The sequence below is a fragment of the Lissotriton vulgaris genome, chromosome 5, assembly GCF_964263255.1.
Source record: "Lissotriton vulgaris chromosome 5, aLisVul1.2, whole genome shotgun sequence".
Taxonomy (NCBI): Eukaryota; Metazoa; Chordata; class Amphibia; order Caudata; family Salamandridae; genus Lissotriton; species Lissotriton vulgaris.
The window spans coordinates 1,369,662,956-1,369,682,610 of NC_141693.1; the positions used below are offsets into that span (position 1 = coordinate 1,369,662,956).

At 45.5% G+C, this 19,655-nt stretch overlaps 1 protein-coding gene across 1 annotated transcript in view; it reads left to right on the plus strand.

Annotated features, from left to right (window-relative positions):
* RSBN1 (round spermatid basic protein 1) overlaps positions 1–19,655 on the plus strand; it is a 163,100-nt gene that overhangs the window by 70,556 nt on the left and 72,889 nt on the right. The window contains exon 3 of the mRNA XM_086923321.1: positions 13,578–13,715. Coding sequence (XP_086779447.1) covers positions 13,578–13,715 — 138 coding nt within the window. The remainder of the gene's footprint in view (positions 1–13,577; positions 13,716–19,655) is intronic.

Below are 19,655 nucleotides of genomic sequence, written 5' to 3' on the forward strand. Positions count from 1 at the left end.
AGACGTTTTCGCTTGGGTGATGTTTACTAATTGGGGATGTGATGTATTATCAATGCTATGTTGCTTGTCTAACATTTCCTATGGATGCCATCTGGTAGACCCTGTGACCACGCATGTTGTCAGGGGTTATGATCCTTTTATGTGTAAATTGAGCTAGTTGTGATGTCCTTTTTATGTGGTAACTACTCTGTTTTTCAACCCGGCATTGGTATTAATGATGCTTCTTTACTTAAGCACGTTTCTTAGCAATAATGCAATGATGTATGTGGGACGATTCGGATGAAAGTCCAACTTCTGACAGTACCCTAATTCTTTTTTAGGTATAGCTCTTGTTTTTTCCGGAGCCCCAAGGCCCACTTTGTCTTCCTTTCGGTCTGGTGCCACCACAAACGATAGTGGCCCTCTTGGTAATTATTTCAATTTGCTGTGGTTCCCCGATTAATTTCAATATAGGTTTTTGCCTTTAGCTCACTTCGATGTTTTTACTTATAGGTGCCCTCCCTCACTCCCTTGGATCCCCCTCTTCACCAGTCCTGATGAAGACCCCGCAGTAAGGTGTAAAGAATCCTACACCCACTGGGGTCGAAACGTCAACATACTATTTATTTATCCTACCCTACTGCAACAGTTCATGTTTGGCTGTGTTGAAATAATTGGGATAGGAGTACATACATGTGTTTAGAAGCAATTGATGGCGCTATTAGTGTGCCCATGTGATGTCCACTTACAAATGTATTTATGTGACCACATGTGATCTCTTTTGAACTTTCTTTATACCAACACAACCCTCACCAATACTATACCCCTTTCGCCCTTTTCCCTCTCACCCACTCCTTCACTTTGGGCAATCATGTGTTATGTAAATTAAAAAATGTATACGTAACTAGTCTACATCTGAGGATGTGAATAAAAACATCAGTCATGGAATAGTGTGATTAGCTTGATTTTGATTACTATTAATTGTTGACTGTTTGTCTCTGCGTTAAGGAGATTCTGCCACTGGGACCCCTTTATATGTAACGCTCCATGCTCCTGGCAGATTTCACCACTTTAGGACTAAGTAAGATCAACGACAGTTCCATATATTCAGCAGGACACGTTGGATCTTATTTTGTCTAATTTTCCTAGTATTTTCTGCAAAGCTCCTTGTCCACTTACATGGACTGACCACTCATGAATCTAATTTCACATCAGGGGTCCCAGGGTATAGGACGCCCCCATCCCCCCCTTCAGCCTTCGTAGACAGTGGCATAAAATGACTCAAGATCATTTCCAGGATACAATCCCGGCTCTCTGGAACCTTGAATCAGATAATGTTGAGGAATGCTTGGCTCGCTATAATTCCACACTAAAAACAGCCATCGATCAGCTGGCCCCATTGAAACAATGCCCACAGACGGTGTGGTTTTCTTCTAACCTACGGATGTAAAAATGTCTTTGTAAAAAACTAGAAAGGCGCTGGCGCCATTCCCATGGCATACAGGACCGAGAGAGATATAAGATTGCTCTGGCTCATTACTACAAAAACATAAAAACTGCACACAGAGCCCATATCGCTCTGCAACTCAACCAGGCAGGGAGTGCCCCCAAAGTTTTGTACCAAATTCTTAAATCATGTACAAACCCGAAGGCCTGTAATAATGAGGTGGATTCCTCCCAAGCACTCTGTGATAAAATAGCTATCCATCTCGCACAGAAAATTGAGCTGATCTGTGATAAAATCACCTCAGTCAGGAACCTTCAGTATGATAGTGCATCCTGCTGCCTTCCAGCCCTGAATAATGTGCATATGTTAGAAGACTTCCCCCCTCTCACAGTTGGTGACTTGTAATCGCTGTTAAATACAGTCAAATTAGGCTCCCCTTTGGATATTATTCCAGCCCAAACTTCTTCCAATTTGCTCTGTCCTCAATCTCTCGATGAGAGAGGGCCAGCTTCCTGCTGAATGGAAGGCAGCACAAATAATTCCCATCCATAAGAATATCAAGGCCCCCAGGGAGGACCTATTCAACTACTGCCCAATTTCCCTTTTAGCTCTCCTGAGTAAGATATTGGAAAAACATATCCACAAACATCTATCTGACCATGTCGAACCAATGGGATGCCTTGACCCATCTCAGTCTGGATTTAGGCCAAGGTACAGCGCTGAGTCATCATTGATTGCTGTTATTGACAACATTAGGCAGTCCCTGGACAACAGACAAGCAGTACTACCAGTGCTCCTTGATCTGACTGGAACCTTCGACGCGGTCTCTCACCAGATTCTGCTCAGGAGACTTAAAGAAATTGGAATCCAAGGACAAGCCTTTCAGTGGATGCCGAGCTTTTTCTTCCTGCGAACTCAGACTATTAATCGGGGCCCCTTCCGTTCGAAAACCATGGGACTACCTGAGGACTCCTGTCTCAGTCTCACCTTATTTTCTCACCTATATTTAGATGACAGTCAATTCGGTTTTCGGAAATACCACAGTACTGAGACCGCACTCATCAAAGCCACCGATGAGATAAGAATAGCTCTCGGTCAAGGTGGAGCAGCGGTGCTCATTCTACTGGACTGTACAGCAGCATTTGACACGGTCGATCACAACATCTTGATCGATCGTGTCAATGCCATAGGTATCCAAGCCAAAGCTAAAGACCTCCTGACTTCTTTTCTTGCTCACTGTACTCACTGTCCAGTTGGGCACTTTCCATTCAGCACAAATGACCCTACCATGTGGTGTCCCTCAGGGTTCATCCCTCAGTCCAACATTATTTAATATCTATGTTACTGACTTAGCCAGGGTCATTAAGGACTGGGGGATGGGCCTAACATCATATGCTGACGACACCCAACTGGTTCTTACCATCAAAGACAACGGTGACAAAGTAGTGGCCAATTTCCTTCAGGGCATGCTAGCTATCAGCAACTGGATGTCAGCCAACTGCCTCAAGTTAAACTTGAATAAAACCGAGGTCATGACATTTGGCAAGCTCACCCCCACCTGGCCCAATGCCTGGTGGCCTTGTAGCTTAGGTCCTCCACCAATCCCAGTAACCAACGTCAAAAATTTGGGAATTATCATAGACGACAAACTCAACTATGCGGCACATGTTAATTCCATCGTATCATCTTCTTTCTTTAAACTCAAAACCATAAAAAAGATTCTTCCATTCCTTCCCCCCCCCCCTCCCCCCCCCCCCCCCCCGAGTCTGGCAAAACACTGATTACCTCATTTGTCATGTCCTCAGTGGACTATTGTAACAGACTCCTGGTTAATGCCCAACACAAAATCATTAAAAGGCTTCAGTCTATCCAAAACGCTGCGGCTAGACTACTCTCAGGTACCCCAAAATTCCAACCGATCGTTCACATCATCAAAAAATATCACTGGCTAGCTGTGAAAAACAGAATCAAGTTTAAAGCCCTTTGTATCGCATATAAAGCCACACACAACCAAGGTCCTCGATTCCTTACAAAATCCTTTGCCTTCCATGTCCCAAAACGACCACTTCGATCCATGAATTCCTCCATTATGACGGTCCCACGCTCTAGGACGGTCACATGGGGCGAACGCAGCTTTACGGTGTCAACGGCCAAACTATGGAACTCCCTTGACGCAGACGTAAGGGCTGCTCCCATTCTGACTATCTTCAGATGCAAAATAAAGACGTGGCTATTCTGCCAATAAAACCTCTCCCTCTCCTTTCATTCTGCATCCTCCACAGCGCTGAGACGCCCTTGGGCAATTGTTCGCGCTCTATAAATTGCATTAATAAATAAATAAAATAAATAATATTCAACATGTTGTGTCTCCATTAGCTGGATTACTTGGAAAGCTGGGATTTACACCAATTTCATATGCTGATGACACTCAGCTACTACTTTCATTTGACAAACATACTCCCAATACCCAGTCTACCTTCTCGGAAGGCATGACCTCGATCGCTAGCTGGATGAGGAATAATTTCCTCCAGCTTAATGTTGGGAAAACCGAGATTATGCTGTTTGGAGATGGAGATGCTCCACTGCTGTGATACTCAAGTTGGTGGCCAGATAATCTAGGTGCCACCCCGGTTCGCAAGACTGTGATCAAGAATCTTGGCATATGCTTGGACCAGAAACTAACAATGAAGGAGCATGTTACAGCCCCTGTCGGCTCTTGCTTCCATGTGCTAAGCCTTCTACCGAGGGTATTCCCATTCCTTCCTTTGACCACACAGAAAACTCTAATTCAGGCACTGGTGTTGAGCCGCCTGGACTACTGTAATCTGATCTCAGCAAATTAGTCCTCGCTGAGTAGACTCACCACGGCCCACCTTGTCTTGAATGCCCCTGCCAGAACAGCCTCTCTCCCTCTTCTACAACCGCTTCACTGGCTCCCAGTACACAAACTGATCAAATTTAAGATATGCTGTATCTTGCATAGAACACTGAACAGCCAAGGTCCTAGCTATCTTGCAAGAAAATTCAATCAATACCTGCTACCCAAACCCTTCTGTTCAGGAGCTAAATCTTTACTTCTTGTACCACGTTTCAAAAATTAGCACTTGGGTGGGAAAGCTTTCTTTCACCTAGCCCCCTTCTATTGGAATCAACTTCCTATTCATCTTCAGCAATGCCCTGATCACCTTCAATTGCACTGCACTGTTCTAAGCCTTTCTTTCTCTCCGGCCTACTGCACCTCCTCCACAGCACATAGAGACCCCTTTGGGGGTGATTCGGGCACTTTATAAATTAATAAATATCAAATATCCCCGATCATCTAACATCTGGGGGTGGTAGACATTATCCGGCATGGTTATTGCTTAGAGCACACCAGCAATCATCCCAACATTCCACCTCGCACTCACAACTCTCGCCAGAGCACCTGCAGCTCCTGAAATGAGAGGTACAAGCTCTTTTAACAAAAGGAGCTCTAGAACCAGTGCCATTACAGTACCAAGGTTCAGGGGTGTACTCTCTGTACTTTCTAATCCCCAAGAAGGACGGCTCCTTAAGACAAATTTTGGATCCATGGACATTAAATCTATACATACTTTCAGAACATTACCACATGGGCACGCTTCAACAGGTCCTTCCACTGCTACATCAAGGCGATTTTATGTCCACACTAGACTTAAAAGATGCATACTTTCACATTCCGGTTCACCCAGCCCATCGCAAATACCTCAGATTTGTGATGGCAAGAAAAAAACGCAATAGTAACTACTGCTCCCAGAGTATTCACGAAACGTCTGGCAGTAGTGGCGGAACATCTCCGAAGACAACAGATTCATGTCTTCCCATATCTGGACGACTGGCTCATCAAACCCAGCACATACCAAAAGTGTCTAGACCAGACTCAGACTATATTAGACCTACTCTATCAATTGGGTTTCACTGTCAGTGCTCAGAATTCTCACCTTCAGCCTTCACAAATGCAGTATTATCTGGGAGTGACTCTAAACACTTGCACAGCTCTAGCCTCTCCCAATGCAGCTATAATTCAGAATATTCAATCCCTCCTAATACAGTTTCAGGACAATGAATACTTAGCAGCCAGGACGTTCATGCAACTGCTAGGGATGATGGCATCAGGCATCTAGATAGTTCCTCGTGCAAGAATTTCCATGCGTCCTCTACAGGAGTTCTCAGCACGTCCGTGGAATCCTTCTCTGGGTCAATTAACAGATCTAGTGTTAGTAGGCAGCCGCACCCATCGCTCTCCACAGAGTTGGAACACACAAAACTTATCAAAAGGGTGGCCCTTCATCGACCCTGTTCCTTAGAGTGTGCTCACAGCAGATGCATCCCTCACAGTTTGGGGTGCCATTCTTCACAACTTGACAATTTAAGGTCTATGGAATAACAAGTACAAAGCTCTGCACATCAACTATCTAGAACTGCTAGCTGTATATCTAGCACTGAAAGCTTTTCAGTCTCACCTCGTAGGGAAAGTTGTCCTAGTCTGCACCAACAGCATGACAGCAATGTACTATGTATAAAAACAGGAGGTGGAGGGACACATTCTCTGCAACAGTCACGCCTCTCTAAGACAATTTGACATTGGGCAATTCATCACAGAGTCCATCTTCTGGCAGAGCACCCTCCAGGCGTGGAGAATCAGATTGCCGACCTCCTAAGAGGGCGGCAACAAATTCACGAGTGGGAACTTCATCCACAGGTTCTCCTTCCATACAATTCAAGAATGGGGATTCCCACAAATAGATCTGTTCGCCACCGTGGACAACTCAAAATGCCCAAACTTCCTCCAGGGTCCCACACCCTCTATCCAATGGCACTTGGGAGAAGATGCAGCCTTACGGCTAGAGCAGTCGATGTCGAAACTGGAGAACCGAGTTAGAGTCTCGGCAATGACGCTCAACATCCTGTGATTCTGGGCAAATCACTTAATCTCTCTGTGCCTAACAAAAATGAATGTGTGTCCTCATGTACCGAAACTGGTGCTATGTAAAGCGCTCTGATACCCGATATCTTCGGGTCTAGTTTGCGCTATATAAAACTCTTCAAAATGCCCTATGGATGAATTGGTCAGGGATATTTGCCTACGCTATTCTGCCTCTCCCTCTCCTTCCATTTCTGTTCCCGGAGCTTAGGCAAACATCCCTCACACTGATTCTAGTAGCTCCTACTTGGGCTCGTCAACCGTGGTTCACAACACTTTTAGAACTGTCAGTAGTTCCACATCAAAAGCTACATCTCAGTTCCAGTCTTCTCACGCAGAACAATGGAGAAGTCAGACATCCAAATCCCAAAGAGCTCAATCTAGTGATTTGGCACCTGAAGTCATAGTTTGGATATCTTAACTCACCACCAGAATGTAAGAAAACCTGGTACCCGAGTGCTATGTTGCTAATTGGAAAAGATTTGTCATATATTGTACTAATACCAATATTGATACACTAGATGCAACTATTCAAAATATCATTTGTTACCTTCTGCATTTACAGCGAGCTGGTTTAGCCTACACTTCATTTGTTTGCATCTTACAGCAGTAGCTGCATATTTGCAAAACAGACAACATCTATCTTTGTTCAAGGTTTCAGTAATTAAAGTCTTTATGGAGGGCCTTAAGAGAATAATACCACCCAGGATACCACCAGCACCAGTTTGGAATCTGAGCATTGTGGTTACACGGCTCATGGGTCCACCTTTTGAGTCATGACACAACTTTCTGCTACAGTTTCTTTTATGGAAACGGGCCTTACTCATTACTATCACTTCATTGAGGAGAGTTGGCGAGCTACAGGCTTTAACCTCAGAAGAACCCTTCTTTCAACTTCATAGTGTCAGGGTAGTTCAGCCCCACGCTATTCAATGTTTATCTGCACCCTGTGGCCGAGGTGGTTAAGCCCTTTGGTGTTAGGATTGTCTCATACGCTGATGACACTCAGCTGATTGTGTCTCTAAATCATTCGGACAACACTAAGGGCAATCTGCCCAATTGCTTGGAAAGGGTCTCCACGTGGATGGATGGCTCTTTCCTAAAGCTGAATGCAGCCAAAACGGAACTGATGTTTTTGGGTAAAACCACCAACATTAATACCAGTTTACTCTGGCCAAATTTCTGGGTGTTATGCCCCCACCCAAAGATCAAATAAAAAGTCTTGGGTGTGGCTGGATCACAACCTGAAATTTAAGGAGCACGCAAAGGGTGGCAGTTAACTGTTATGGATTCCTGAAAATAATTAGGAAAATTCTACCCCTTCTGCCCTTCAATGCTAGGAAACTATTGGTGTTAGAGCGGATTCTCTCTCGGCTCGACTATGCCAATGTGCTTTACTTAGGCTCTCCTTGCTCTACCATTAAAAAATTGCAAACGGTCCAAAATTGTGCTGCACGACTCCTTATGCTAGCTCATAATCGGGAATCTGCTAAACCTCACATCATTTCTCTGCACTTGCTGCCGGTCGCCGTAGGAATTCAGTTTAAGGCTATGTGCATTGCACATAAGTCGCTCTCGGCTAGGGCCCCACTGATTCTTCAATCAATCATTTTCCCCCACCTCCTAAAATGATCACTGAGCTCCGAGAAGAAACATCTAGCAGCCGTCCCAAGAGTAAACCGTGTTCAGAGTGGTAGATGTCTGTTCTCCTTCATTACGGCTAAATGCTGGAATCAGCTGCCAGACCACATTCAGCTTAAGGCCAATTATTTTTCCTTCCACAAGCTCCTGAAGACTCTGTTCTTCCCCTGAATCTTCGGCTCCATCTCGGTTGAGGAATCTTTCTCTAGCGCTGGGAGGCCTTTGGTAGCCATGCGCTCTACAAGTGTAAATTCATTCTTTCATTCATCCATTCTCCGCACCAACCCAAAGATCCTTCCCAAAGTGGTTTCTGCTTTCCACAGCAACCAATCAGTTGAGTTGCCTGTGTTCTTTCCTCAACCTGATTTGGTAGCAGAACAAGATCTTCACACTCTTGATCTCAGAAGAGCGCTATTGTACTCTATTGAAAGAACAGAGGATTTTCGAAAAACAATTGTTTGTTGCATTTGCTACACCTCACAAAGGCAATCCTATTTCTAAATCTGGCATTGCAAGATGGATTGCTAAGTGCATTCAAACCTGTACACTAAAGTTAAACAAACTTTAGCTATACCTCCTAGAGGGCATTCCACTCGTAAAATAGGAGCGTCTATGACCTCTGTAGGTAACATCCCTATGGCTGATATTTGTAAAGCAGCAACATGGCCCACTACATACTTTTAACCCCTTGCGCGCTCGTGACTGAACCGTTCCGTCACGAGCCTCGGGTGGGCTGTGCTGGTGACGGAACGGTTCCGTCACGGCCCGCTCGGCGCGCCTGCGCGGTGCAAATTCCACGCCTGCGCTGAAGGTTCTATTAGGCGAGCCGGCCGTGACGGAACCGTTCCGTCATAAGCACAGCCCACCCGAGGCTCGTGACGGAGCGGTCCCGTCATGAGCACGGGAGCGCCGCGCGACCCCCCTCCCCCTTAGCGCTGCGGCGGAATAGCCGCCGCAGCTAAGGGGTTAACAAACATTATTGTGCGGGTGTGTTAGCATGTCAACAAGCTAATGTAGGGCAAGCTGCAATACAGCTGCAACATCTATTGGTTAGCCACCACTTTTGGAGAATACTATGCAAATCATATGTATCTACAGCACACTTGCCTCGAACGAATTATGCCACTTACCCAGTAAGCATCTGTTCTTGGCATGTAGAGCTGTAGATTCACATGCATTCTCCCACCTCACCTGACACCTGTACCTGTTGCAGTTTTGAATTATTTACATTACATATGCATGGACGTCTCCGTACTAAACTTATTTACTCCATTCTCACCATCTTGCGGGGAAAACAATCTAACAATGGAGTTGATGCCCATGCTGCGCACTATCACTGAAAGGAGGAGTCGCCTTACCTTGAGACTAGGAAAGACTTCTTCGAAGAAAAACAACTTGCAAATATCTGGACCCAACACTAGATGGCAGGAGTATGCAAAGCATGTGAATCCACAGCTCAACATGCCAAGAGCAGATGCTTATTAGGTACGTAGCATAATCCTAACATTGTGTTACCCATTTGTAGTAAAATATTTCACAAGTAACCGGTCTATTAATACAAATGTTTACATTTTAAATTTGTCATCTTAAATCGGTTTATAGAAGAAACTTCCCATTTGTTCGATATTCCTGTGTAAAGTAAGTGTTTTTTGATCAATGTCAAATGATCGAAGTCTTGGGGAGAAGTTTAAGGAGGCCTGGCTTGGAGAATTCCCATATCAATCTGCAAATGTTTTACTGCTTTTGTGGGCTGTGCAAATACAAAAGTGGTTAGCATTGGTCTAAGGAATAAAATGTAATACATTATTTTCAGCAGTCTCTAATTGATTTAATTTTGTCCTGATGATGACCTGCTGAATTATAAAAGGTCAAAACGTCAGACATTTTACTGTCTTAAAAAGATATGGGCTACTATATACTTATATGAGCAGTGGAATCATTGTGAATCATCTACTTTTCCATGCACATTAGTGAAATTAATTCTTTGCACTGTTTTGTCTTTTTGTTCATCAATCTGTGTCGTCTGGACAATTCTGATCACTTTTACGCACATTAGACTTTGGACACCTCTCACTTGACATGTATCTTTTATGCAGCTCCATTTCAATTGTCACTAAAAATATGATTCTTTTTCTGATAATTCTTGGCCATATCTCTTCATTTCTTTTTGGCCCATCAATGGCAACATAAAATAAATGTTTACAGTATGGGAATCAATGTAGTGTTAGATTTATAAATGATAACCTTTAGTTATTGATATCAATTATACCCTGGTCCTTTTTAGGTTTATCGGTAGCTCGCTTTGTTTAGTGTATACCATAAGAACATAGAGGTATTCCAGGAACCTTCTGCCCACCTCCGCGCCATTTCAGATGCCCCTCTAGTCCAGGGAATGGGTTTTGGAGGCTACTTTGTATCACTGGTCCCAGTTGTGCGTAACTTCTTTTTTTGCAGTGGGAGGGCCAAGGGGGTAGTTTAAATCGGCCGAATTAGACCAAAAGGTATCGTACAAGAGCACTAGTTTTTTGTTAGGCATGGGGAGATTAAGTGATTTGCCCAGAATCATAGTATGTGGAGCATCCCTGCCGAGTCTCGTACCCAGTTCCCCATCTCCAAGGTCGACCACTCAGCCGTTATGTCACATCCTCTTCCCCCATGTGGCTCAGTTTGGCTAAACTGTAGAGCCACTTCCATACCGGTCACTTCTGCCCCATTTGGCATCACAGAAAACTCTGTAGGAAGCTCAAAAGCACTTCTTTTTTGCAGCGATTGAATTGGACTTTTCTTGTAAGAAATTATGCATATACTTAAGCTGTATTCTGCATTATAACCGATCCAAGCCTTCTTACTATAAAACTTCAAGATGCTGAATTTGGTACAATTTGTCTGTCATCCAAATCTATGATTTTGCTCTTTGGACCCTTCGCTCCACAGATCAGTCCTGCTGGACCACATTAAGTATCTCTGATGTGCAGTGGAAATCCAACAGTATTACTAGAAGGTGCAACATTTTTGTGTCAAATTTAGAAGTGGACGTAACTCATGTAATTCCATGTAGCGAAATCAATCTAAGTTACCCAAAAATTCCACAAGATTGAGCATTTATGCAAAAAGAGTGATTCTGCATTTAGCGCTATTTTCTTAGCACAAAAACGCCCCCTTGCGTCCAAAATTGACATGAGAATCAATTTTGCTCTAAGAAATAGCGATGTGGCCAGAAAATGAGTAGCAAGTGTGTGCAGCAGCTCGCACTCACTAAAGGTGCACTTGGGGTAGGATTTCCTTCCAATTTACGCTGGGTATTTAGCTCTATTTTCTTTGCGCAAAATGCACCACTTTTTTCAAAATTGATGTGAAGATGTATTTTGCACTAAGAAATAGCGCAAAATGCAATAAAACACAAATACCGAGTGCGAGCAGCCGATCACGCTTGCTAAATGTGCTTTCGCTGTATGTTTTTTTTTCTCCTAAATTACTCTTAATTACACGAGCTGGCGCGATTGTGTTATCGGTATTCATGCATCAGAGTTACGTGGAAGTACCGAAATTACTCCGCCATAGTGGAAATTCCACCCTGGTCTAGTATTCACCTCTCCCAGGGCTTCGTTAACACTCTTCCCTGCTGACTGTTGATGATTGTCGCATTGTTAATGAAGGCACTAGAGTTGCCTTGTGAAATTGTCCCGCTTCTAATGTTGTTTTCAATACTTTTCTTAGCTAGGCGGGCCCACAGAATATTTGCAAATGGCTATTCGATTACCTGTTTTTACTCTTACCTAGCTTTACCTAAATCTGCACTGATAATATCGGACTCTATATTTGCAGGAATCTTTGGAACTTTCCACCAAGTTGTAGAATTGCCTTGTAAACTTTGCTCGAATAAACCAATTTGAAGAAGCTACCAATTGCATGAAATGCTTTACACAAACTTCAATGGTATAAAATCCATTAAGTATTTAATCTGTACATCTTTTCCTGTTGCCAATGTGCATCCAAAGTCAACCTTCAATAGTTGATATTGAAAATGTTGCCCATGGAAAATTGTTTCGAATGTATAGTGTAGTGTAGTTCCTATATTCCCAATAGGCTCTACGCATTGGAATAACATGAACGGCAGTTTATACGTAGGACTGAGGTTGACTAGGTCTCTACTGAATATGTAAGACTTATATAGGTATGCCAGCTAGCTCAGAGGTCACTAGAAACTTTCTCGAATGAACAGGAAGGAGTTAACTTTCCTGATTAGACAAGAAGGGATTAGTTTCTGACAACCGCATAAACATGACAATTTTGCTTCCTCCAGAATAAGGAGTATATCTCCAGAGTCATGTGAAACAATAGATAGCTATTTCACTCAGTCAATCGTGCATGCTTAGTTTCACCAGAGTGCAGAGAAATAGGGAGACTGGCGTTTTCAATAAAAGTGGTTATTTATTGAGCAGTCTTCTTTCTCATGCAAGAGAAGTGAATTGCCACAATTGCAATACTTATCATAAAGTAAAGTGCGTACAGTAAAAGGAATATTATGAAATAATACTGTAAAAGCATTTATATGGTTTCTGAGCCATATGATACTTAAAACGGATAAAATATATACAATTACATACAATGATAAAAGTTGACTAAACGTTCTCAACTGGTGCTTCTAAATACACCTACCCCGGTGTACCTAACCTACGCCTAGTACATGGGAAGGAGTAAGTGAGCTGCAGTTTGTTAAGTTAGTTTTGCCAAGAATCTGAATCAAGAATTCTCTAAGGATCTAATCAGCTCCGTACCTTGGTTTTAGAATGAAGGAGGTCTTGTATCTCGTTCTCAGGACTCGATCTCCCAGCAACCCGCGAGGGTGACTGGAAACACTGGAGCTGGATTTCTCGGCAGGAGAAAAGACAGCGTCTCTCTCAGTGCGTCAAATGGGAGGGTCGGCTTCCTTCGGCACTCGCATCAGCTGGGCTTTGGGTAAGTAGATAGCCGCTCTGCTCCAAACCACCATGTGTTGCTTAAGGCAAGTGCTGGTATATTTATACCTGGAAGGTGCCGTGTTTGACGTAAGGTTGGACATAAGACATCTCTAAGAACTGTCACTAAGAACTGGCAGTTCTTTCAGGACTTTCAGGAGTTCTAAGACAAATCAAAACAGAATCAGGGGGAATTCCCGGGCTGCTGGAGGTTTGGTTTGTTTAAAGAATGCGTTGTACTTTCTAGGAGTCTAGGGAAGTAGCCTTGCCGTATTTGGACTGCATTGGCTATGACTAAATATGGATATGATTCTTATGCCTTTATAAAGATATGATTTGTTATAACCACATAAGGGCATAAATCGGGAATATTTAATTAGGGTCCTAGATACGTTCACAACAATAGCCCAATAATGCCTTCTTAGTAACGTTAACTTGTTTTTTGTTATGTATGTTGTTGACAAATTATTCAGTTTTTGCAGTACTGGATTATAGATTTATAGTCCCTATGCACATGTACGATTTAAAGCAATGGCAATCATATCAAATGAAAAAAAGTGTTGCTCTTTAGAAGCTTTGCTTTTCAAAAGCACTGTATTATTTTCTACAGGTGAGTCGGACGTACTGCTGTGGAACATATCGAGCAGGACCAATGAGACAGATCAGCTTAGTTGGAGCGGTGGATGAAGAAGTTGGCGACTTTTTCCCAGAGTTTCTCGATATGTTGGAAGAATCCCCCTTTTTAAAAGCAAGTATAACTTTTAAATTTCTATGTCTCTGGCATTTTTTTTAAGATCTGTACTCCAAAGAAATGGTGTTGGCAGATACAATTCAGTGATTAATATTTTGAGTACAATGAAAACTAGCACATTTTTCTTATTGTTCCCATTAATTGCTTTTTCAAATAAAATATAATGCACTAACTTTCTCATCTTTCACACGGTTTAAGCTTTTAGCTTTAAAAGGCAGTTCACTACACAAACAAAAATGCACAATTAACAAGCATTGCCAAAGCCAATAGCTCTTGCCTGTGCAAGTGCTAATGGCAATGTGTTTAAGCCATGTTATACACTAGTGTGGCTGCCGTTAAGCATGGCTAAAAGTTAGTGGCATGGAGTATGACGGGCCAGAGTGCCGTGGAGTGACATGAGTGGATTGGAGTTGATTTTCGTAGAGTAGATTTATTGGATTGAATAGATCTGAGTGAATTGGATAAGAGTGGATTTCTGTAGAGTAGAATGGAGTGTCGATATTTTACTCAGTCAATCGGGCATGCTTCATTTCTACAGAGTTGCAGAGAAATAGTGAGATGGGTGTTTTCAATAAAAGGGTTTATTGAACAGTCTTCTTTCTCATGCAAGAGAGGTGAACTGTTACAATTGTTAGACAGAATGCAAAGTATAATGCGTACAGCGAGAATAGTATTATAAAATAATCCTGTAATAGCATTGTATGGTTTCTAAGCCATATAAAAATACATACATGTATTATAAAGGCTAAAATACTCAACTGGTGCTTCTAAAATACGCCTACCCCAATGTACCTAACATAGGTCTAGTACGAGGGAAGAAGTAAGTGCTGCTTAGCATAAGTTTTAGTTCTGCCAAGAATTGCCAAAGGTTTATCTAGGTTCTAATCGGCTCTATACCTTTAGAATGAAGGAGGTTTGGTATCTCCATCTCGGGACTCGATTTCCCAACACCCAGCAAGGGGAGTCAGAAACACTGGAGCTGGATTCTCGGCAGAGGAGGACAGCTTATTGTCAGTGCGTCAACTGGAGAGTTTGCTTCCTTCAGCACTTGCTGTAGCGAGCTGCGTCGGGCAAGTAGGTCGTGGAACTGCACTGGACCACACCGTGCCATAGCATGTGAAGGTATATTTATACATTGAAGGTGTTTAGGAATGCCATGTTTGATGTAAAGTCTGGCATATGAACGTCATGAATGAACCCTTAAGGAATAGATGTTCATTGTAAAATAACTGAGTTTTTGGAGAAATCAATATTCAAGCAAGGGAAAGTCCCTAACGGCTTAGGAGTCTGGTTTTCCAAGAAATCTTTGGGAATTAGATGAACGGATGGAAGTAGCCATGCCTGTATTTGGACTGCATGCGCTACGTCTAAATAAGGGCTTGAATTCTATGCCTATATACGGGCAACATGTTTCGTACCTATGTAAGGGCATGAATTGGGAAAATTCTTTCTGAATCTAAAACACAATACAACAGGAGGTTCCGTTGATCCAAGTTTAGAAAAAGCTTATTGAGGTGTGGCTTAACCTAGCTGCTCTACATAAAGATGGGCAGTTAGCATATATTCCAATGTCAAATTGCAATAAACAAATTTCTACAATTGTTCATGAGTTGATGAGACTGTGATAAGGTAAAGTTCCCCTCCTGAAAGAGTAGCCTAGGAATCGAAATTTGCCTAGCTTACGTAACGGTAAGTTTCAATTCTATTAAGGACACGGAGGCGAGGATTATGCTATATCTTCCTTCGCTTTATTAACATAAAGACTCCACAGCAGCTTAGGAAAAGATATATGATAGTAACAAAAAATGCTTTAAGGCCTAAAGCATTTGACGGAACGTTCAACAGATCAAAACAACAACTCCCAAGAGTCTCTTTGTATAACGACAGTCCATAGTCCTTCCACTCTGTCCATCACCGCTATAAACCCGGCCTTCTCTTCCTCTTCCTCCTCTTTCTTCGCGCAGATCACGTCTGAACCTCATTGATCCTGCTTAGCACCCTCGTTGCCTGTCGAAAAAGAAACAGCGTAAGCGTGGTGGCCCAGGAATGCAACAATAAGGCGTGGAGCATTCAGTGACTAATACAGCACAGACAATGTAAAGGAAAACGCTTTACTTACTGCCATACGGGTGGGTAGAGACACCACTGTGTAGCCTGGGTGGGATAATCCTCGCCTCCGTGTCCTTAATAGAATTGAAACTTACCGTTACGTAAGCTAGGCAAATTTCGATTCTATGTCAGGACCGGAGGCTTCAGATTATGCTAGTTTAAAGCTTACTTACCACCAACTGGGCCAAATCCACCACCGGCTTAAAATAAAACCTCTTAAAGGTGGAATCCGAGGATCAATCCGCCGCTCGCATTAGGTCCTCCAAGCGAGCACCCACCGAGAACGCCTTAGAGGCCATGGCCCCTCTGGCAGAATGTGCTCCAAAGAGAGTAGTATTGATGCCTGCTTCTTGCATGACCCACCGCACCCACCGAGCAATAGTGGGGGAGGAGACAGCTTTGTGTGGCTTCCGCAGAGCAATCAACAACTGACGTTCGCCCGGGGGGCGCAAATCCAAGGTCAGATCCTCATACGCTTTGAGGCATTGCACAACACACAACTTAGGAGTGTCAAGAAAAGCTGGATAGGAAATGGATCGCGACGACGTTTTGGTGCGTCGGCCCACGGTAAAAGTGACCCCATCCGGGGAAAAAATGCGTGCAGATACATCCAGCGCGCGCACGTCAGAGACGCGTCTACAAGAAATCAAACATAGCAACATGGCCAACTTCGCCGACAGTTCCTTAAGAGACAGATAGGAATTGGCCGGCCAGGACAAGAACAAGTTCAGAACCAAATTGACATCCCAAAGGACGGAGTACCTGGGTTCAGGAGGCAACGCGAGACGAATAGCCCGCAGAAGTCGGCAAACAAAAGGATGCTCCCCTACTGGGTGGCCATCGATGTTGTCATGGCCTGCCGAAATCGCCGATCGAATAGCATTGATCGTTCTATAGGCCAAGCCCTTATCGGCTAGGTGAGCTAGGAAATTCAGCACGGGAACGAGGCCTGCGACCAAGGGATCCAAATCCCTTCATAGACACCAACGCATCCACTTAAGCCAAGCGGATCTGTAGCGCTTCGTCGTACTATCGGCCCATGCTTTGGAGAGCAAGTGTTCAGCAGACCCCGAAAGGCCTGGGAGCGACCAGCGCCTCCTGAGAGCCTCCATGCCACGAGGCGGAGAGAGCTCTGCGTGATGAGATCCGGATTTGTCAGGAGCAGAGGAAACAGGGGGAGTAGGATTGGAAAATCCCAAGAAGTTCCAGAAGAACCGGAAACCACACTTGAGACCTCCAGAGCGGTGTAACCAACACCAACTCCGCTCCTTGGCGGCGTATTTGGGCCGCCGCTCGCATTATCATGGAGAACGGGGGAAACGCAAACGGCTGCTCCCGACTCCAATCCTGTAGAAAGGCGTCCGTGGCCTCCGCCAGAGGGTCCGGCCTCCAGCTGAAAAAACGCGGCAGCTGGTGGTCGAGACGGGACGCAAACAGGTCCACTGAAAAAGGACCCCAGAGAGTCTGTAACCACCGGAAGACCTCCGGATCCAGTTTCCACTGACTGGCGTCCCTGAGGTGTCTGGAGTGCCAATCCGCTACCTGGTTGCCCTGACCCGGTAGATATTCCGCCGTCACCGCAATGTGACGCGACTGGCAGTAGTCCCAGAAGTCCTTCGCCAGATCCGCCAAAGCGCGGGAACGAGGACCTCCTAGATGGTTCACATAACGAACCGCCGAAACATTGTCCATCCGTAAAAGGACACAGGCCTTGACCGAATCCTTGGTCCAACAACGGACTGCGAAGGAGCCCGCCAGGAGCTCCAAACAGTTGATATGCAACCGTTGTTCTTCTGAAGACCAGGCGCCGCCGGTGGAAAAATCCCCGCACCGGGCGCCCCAGCCCGACCTGCTGGCATCGGACTCTATGACTAGGTCCGGGGCCGATCCGAAGATCGCCCGACCATTCCATGCCTCCATGTGAGACAGCCACCAAGACATTTCCTCCTTCACTTCTTCCGTGAGGGGAACCCATTGATCGTAGCTCATTCCACGACGTAGGTGTTGCGCCTTCAGGCGTTGGAGCGCCCTGTAATGCAGGGGGCCTGGGAAAATCGCTTGGATGGAGGACGACAGAAGTCCTACCACCTTGGCGATATGGCGCAAAGAAGTGCGATCTTTGGCGATCGTCTGCCGGAGCAGGTGTCGTATTTTCGCGACTTTCCGACCCGGCAGGCTCAAGACAGCCTGCACCGAGTCCACTACGAAACCCAGGAAGATAATTCTCTGAGTGGGAACCAAAACCGACTTGGAGCCGTTGATAACGAACCCCAGTCTCTGAAGAAGGTGCACGGCCTGCCGAAGCTGGCCCGCCAACACCTCCGGGCACTGCCCCATGAGGAGGATGTCATCTAAGTACACCAACATACGGACCCCCTGACTCCTGAGAAACTCCACTACCGGGTGGAGCACTTTCGTGAAGCACCAGGGGGCCGACGACAGACCGAACGGTAGCGCGGCGAACTCGAACACCCTGTCGTTCCATATAAACTGAAGGAAACGACGATGCGGGGGTGGATGGGGACGACCAAATAGGCATCCTTGAGATCCAGTCTCACCATCCAATCCCGAGGGAGGAGTACGTCTCGAAGGAGGTGGATACCCTCCATCTTGAAATGTCGATAGACCATCCACCCGTTGAATTCTTTGAGCTTGATCACAGGTCTCTTGCCCCCATCTGTCTTGTCCACTAGGAAGACATTGCTGAGGAAACCGTTTGGGTGGTGCGTTGATAGGCGGATGGCCCCTTTGCGGAGCAGTTCCGAGACCTCTCCGTCTATCAACTGCGCGTCGGACTCTGAGAACACCATTGGACGTGGGGGCACCGCTTGTGTGGGCTGGTCGTAGAACTCTATGTGGAACCCACGTACAGTCTGCAAGACCCAAGCGTCGGCAGTGAGCAACTCCCACTCCCCGTAAAAGGTTGCCAACCTCCCCCCAATTGGAACTTGATCCAAACAGAGTACACTTACCGGAGGCAATTCCTTGTCCAGAGTTCTTCCTGAACCCTCTGCCACCGAAGCGCTGCCCTCTGGTGGGGTAGAAGTTGTTAAAGTTGGCTGAGGTCTGGTACTGGCCTCTGCTGGAGCCTTGTCCTTTATTGTTGGCTTGCTGACCACGGCCGGTCGCGCGGCCCCCACCGCGACCGGCCCTTCCGGAGAAACGTTGGTGAAACACCCGTTTAATGCTGGATTGAGCCTTGTCCAGCGAAGTGAACATGTTCACGAATTTGCCCAGCTCTCTGATAAAGGGTTCACCAAAGAGGCCACCCTGGGCAACGGCACCCGCCTCAGACGAGGCCAGGTCCCCCAACTTCGGATCCAATTTAATCAAGAGCGAACGCCGCCGCTCAGTAGACCGTGCGCAGTTGGCGTTGCCCAAGAACACGATCACCCTCTGGGCCCAATTAGAAAGCACCTCTGGAGAAATGACGGTGCCATTTGCCCTCGCCTCCTCCGCCATATCGAGGATCTTTGTGGCAGGACCTACCGCATCCAACAGCTTATCCTGGCAGGCCCGCCAGGATAGATCGATGCCCTTTCTGGGATCCTTCATAAATTTTGCCAAGAAGGTGGCCATCTTGGCATCCAACTCCGGGGTCATTGCCACCTTACCCTCCAAAGTCGGTCTAGGGCATTCTCCACGCAGGCAACCCCTCGCCTCCTTCTCCAGCGGCTTGCGTAGCCTGCCCGCTACGAACTTCGCCACAGTCTCCCCCGGTGTCCAAGCCGCGGAGCGAGGGTGGACGATCTCGTCCGGGTCCAGCATGCCTGACTCATCTCGTGGCATCTCCTTGGCAGAGGGCGCCGGAAGCCAAGATCGGGTCGA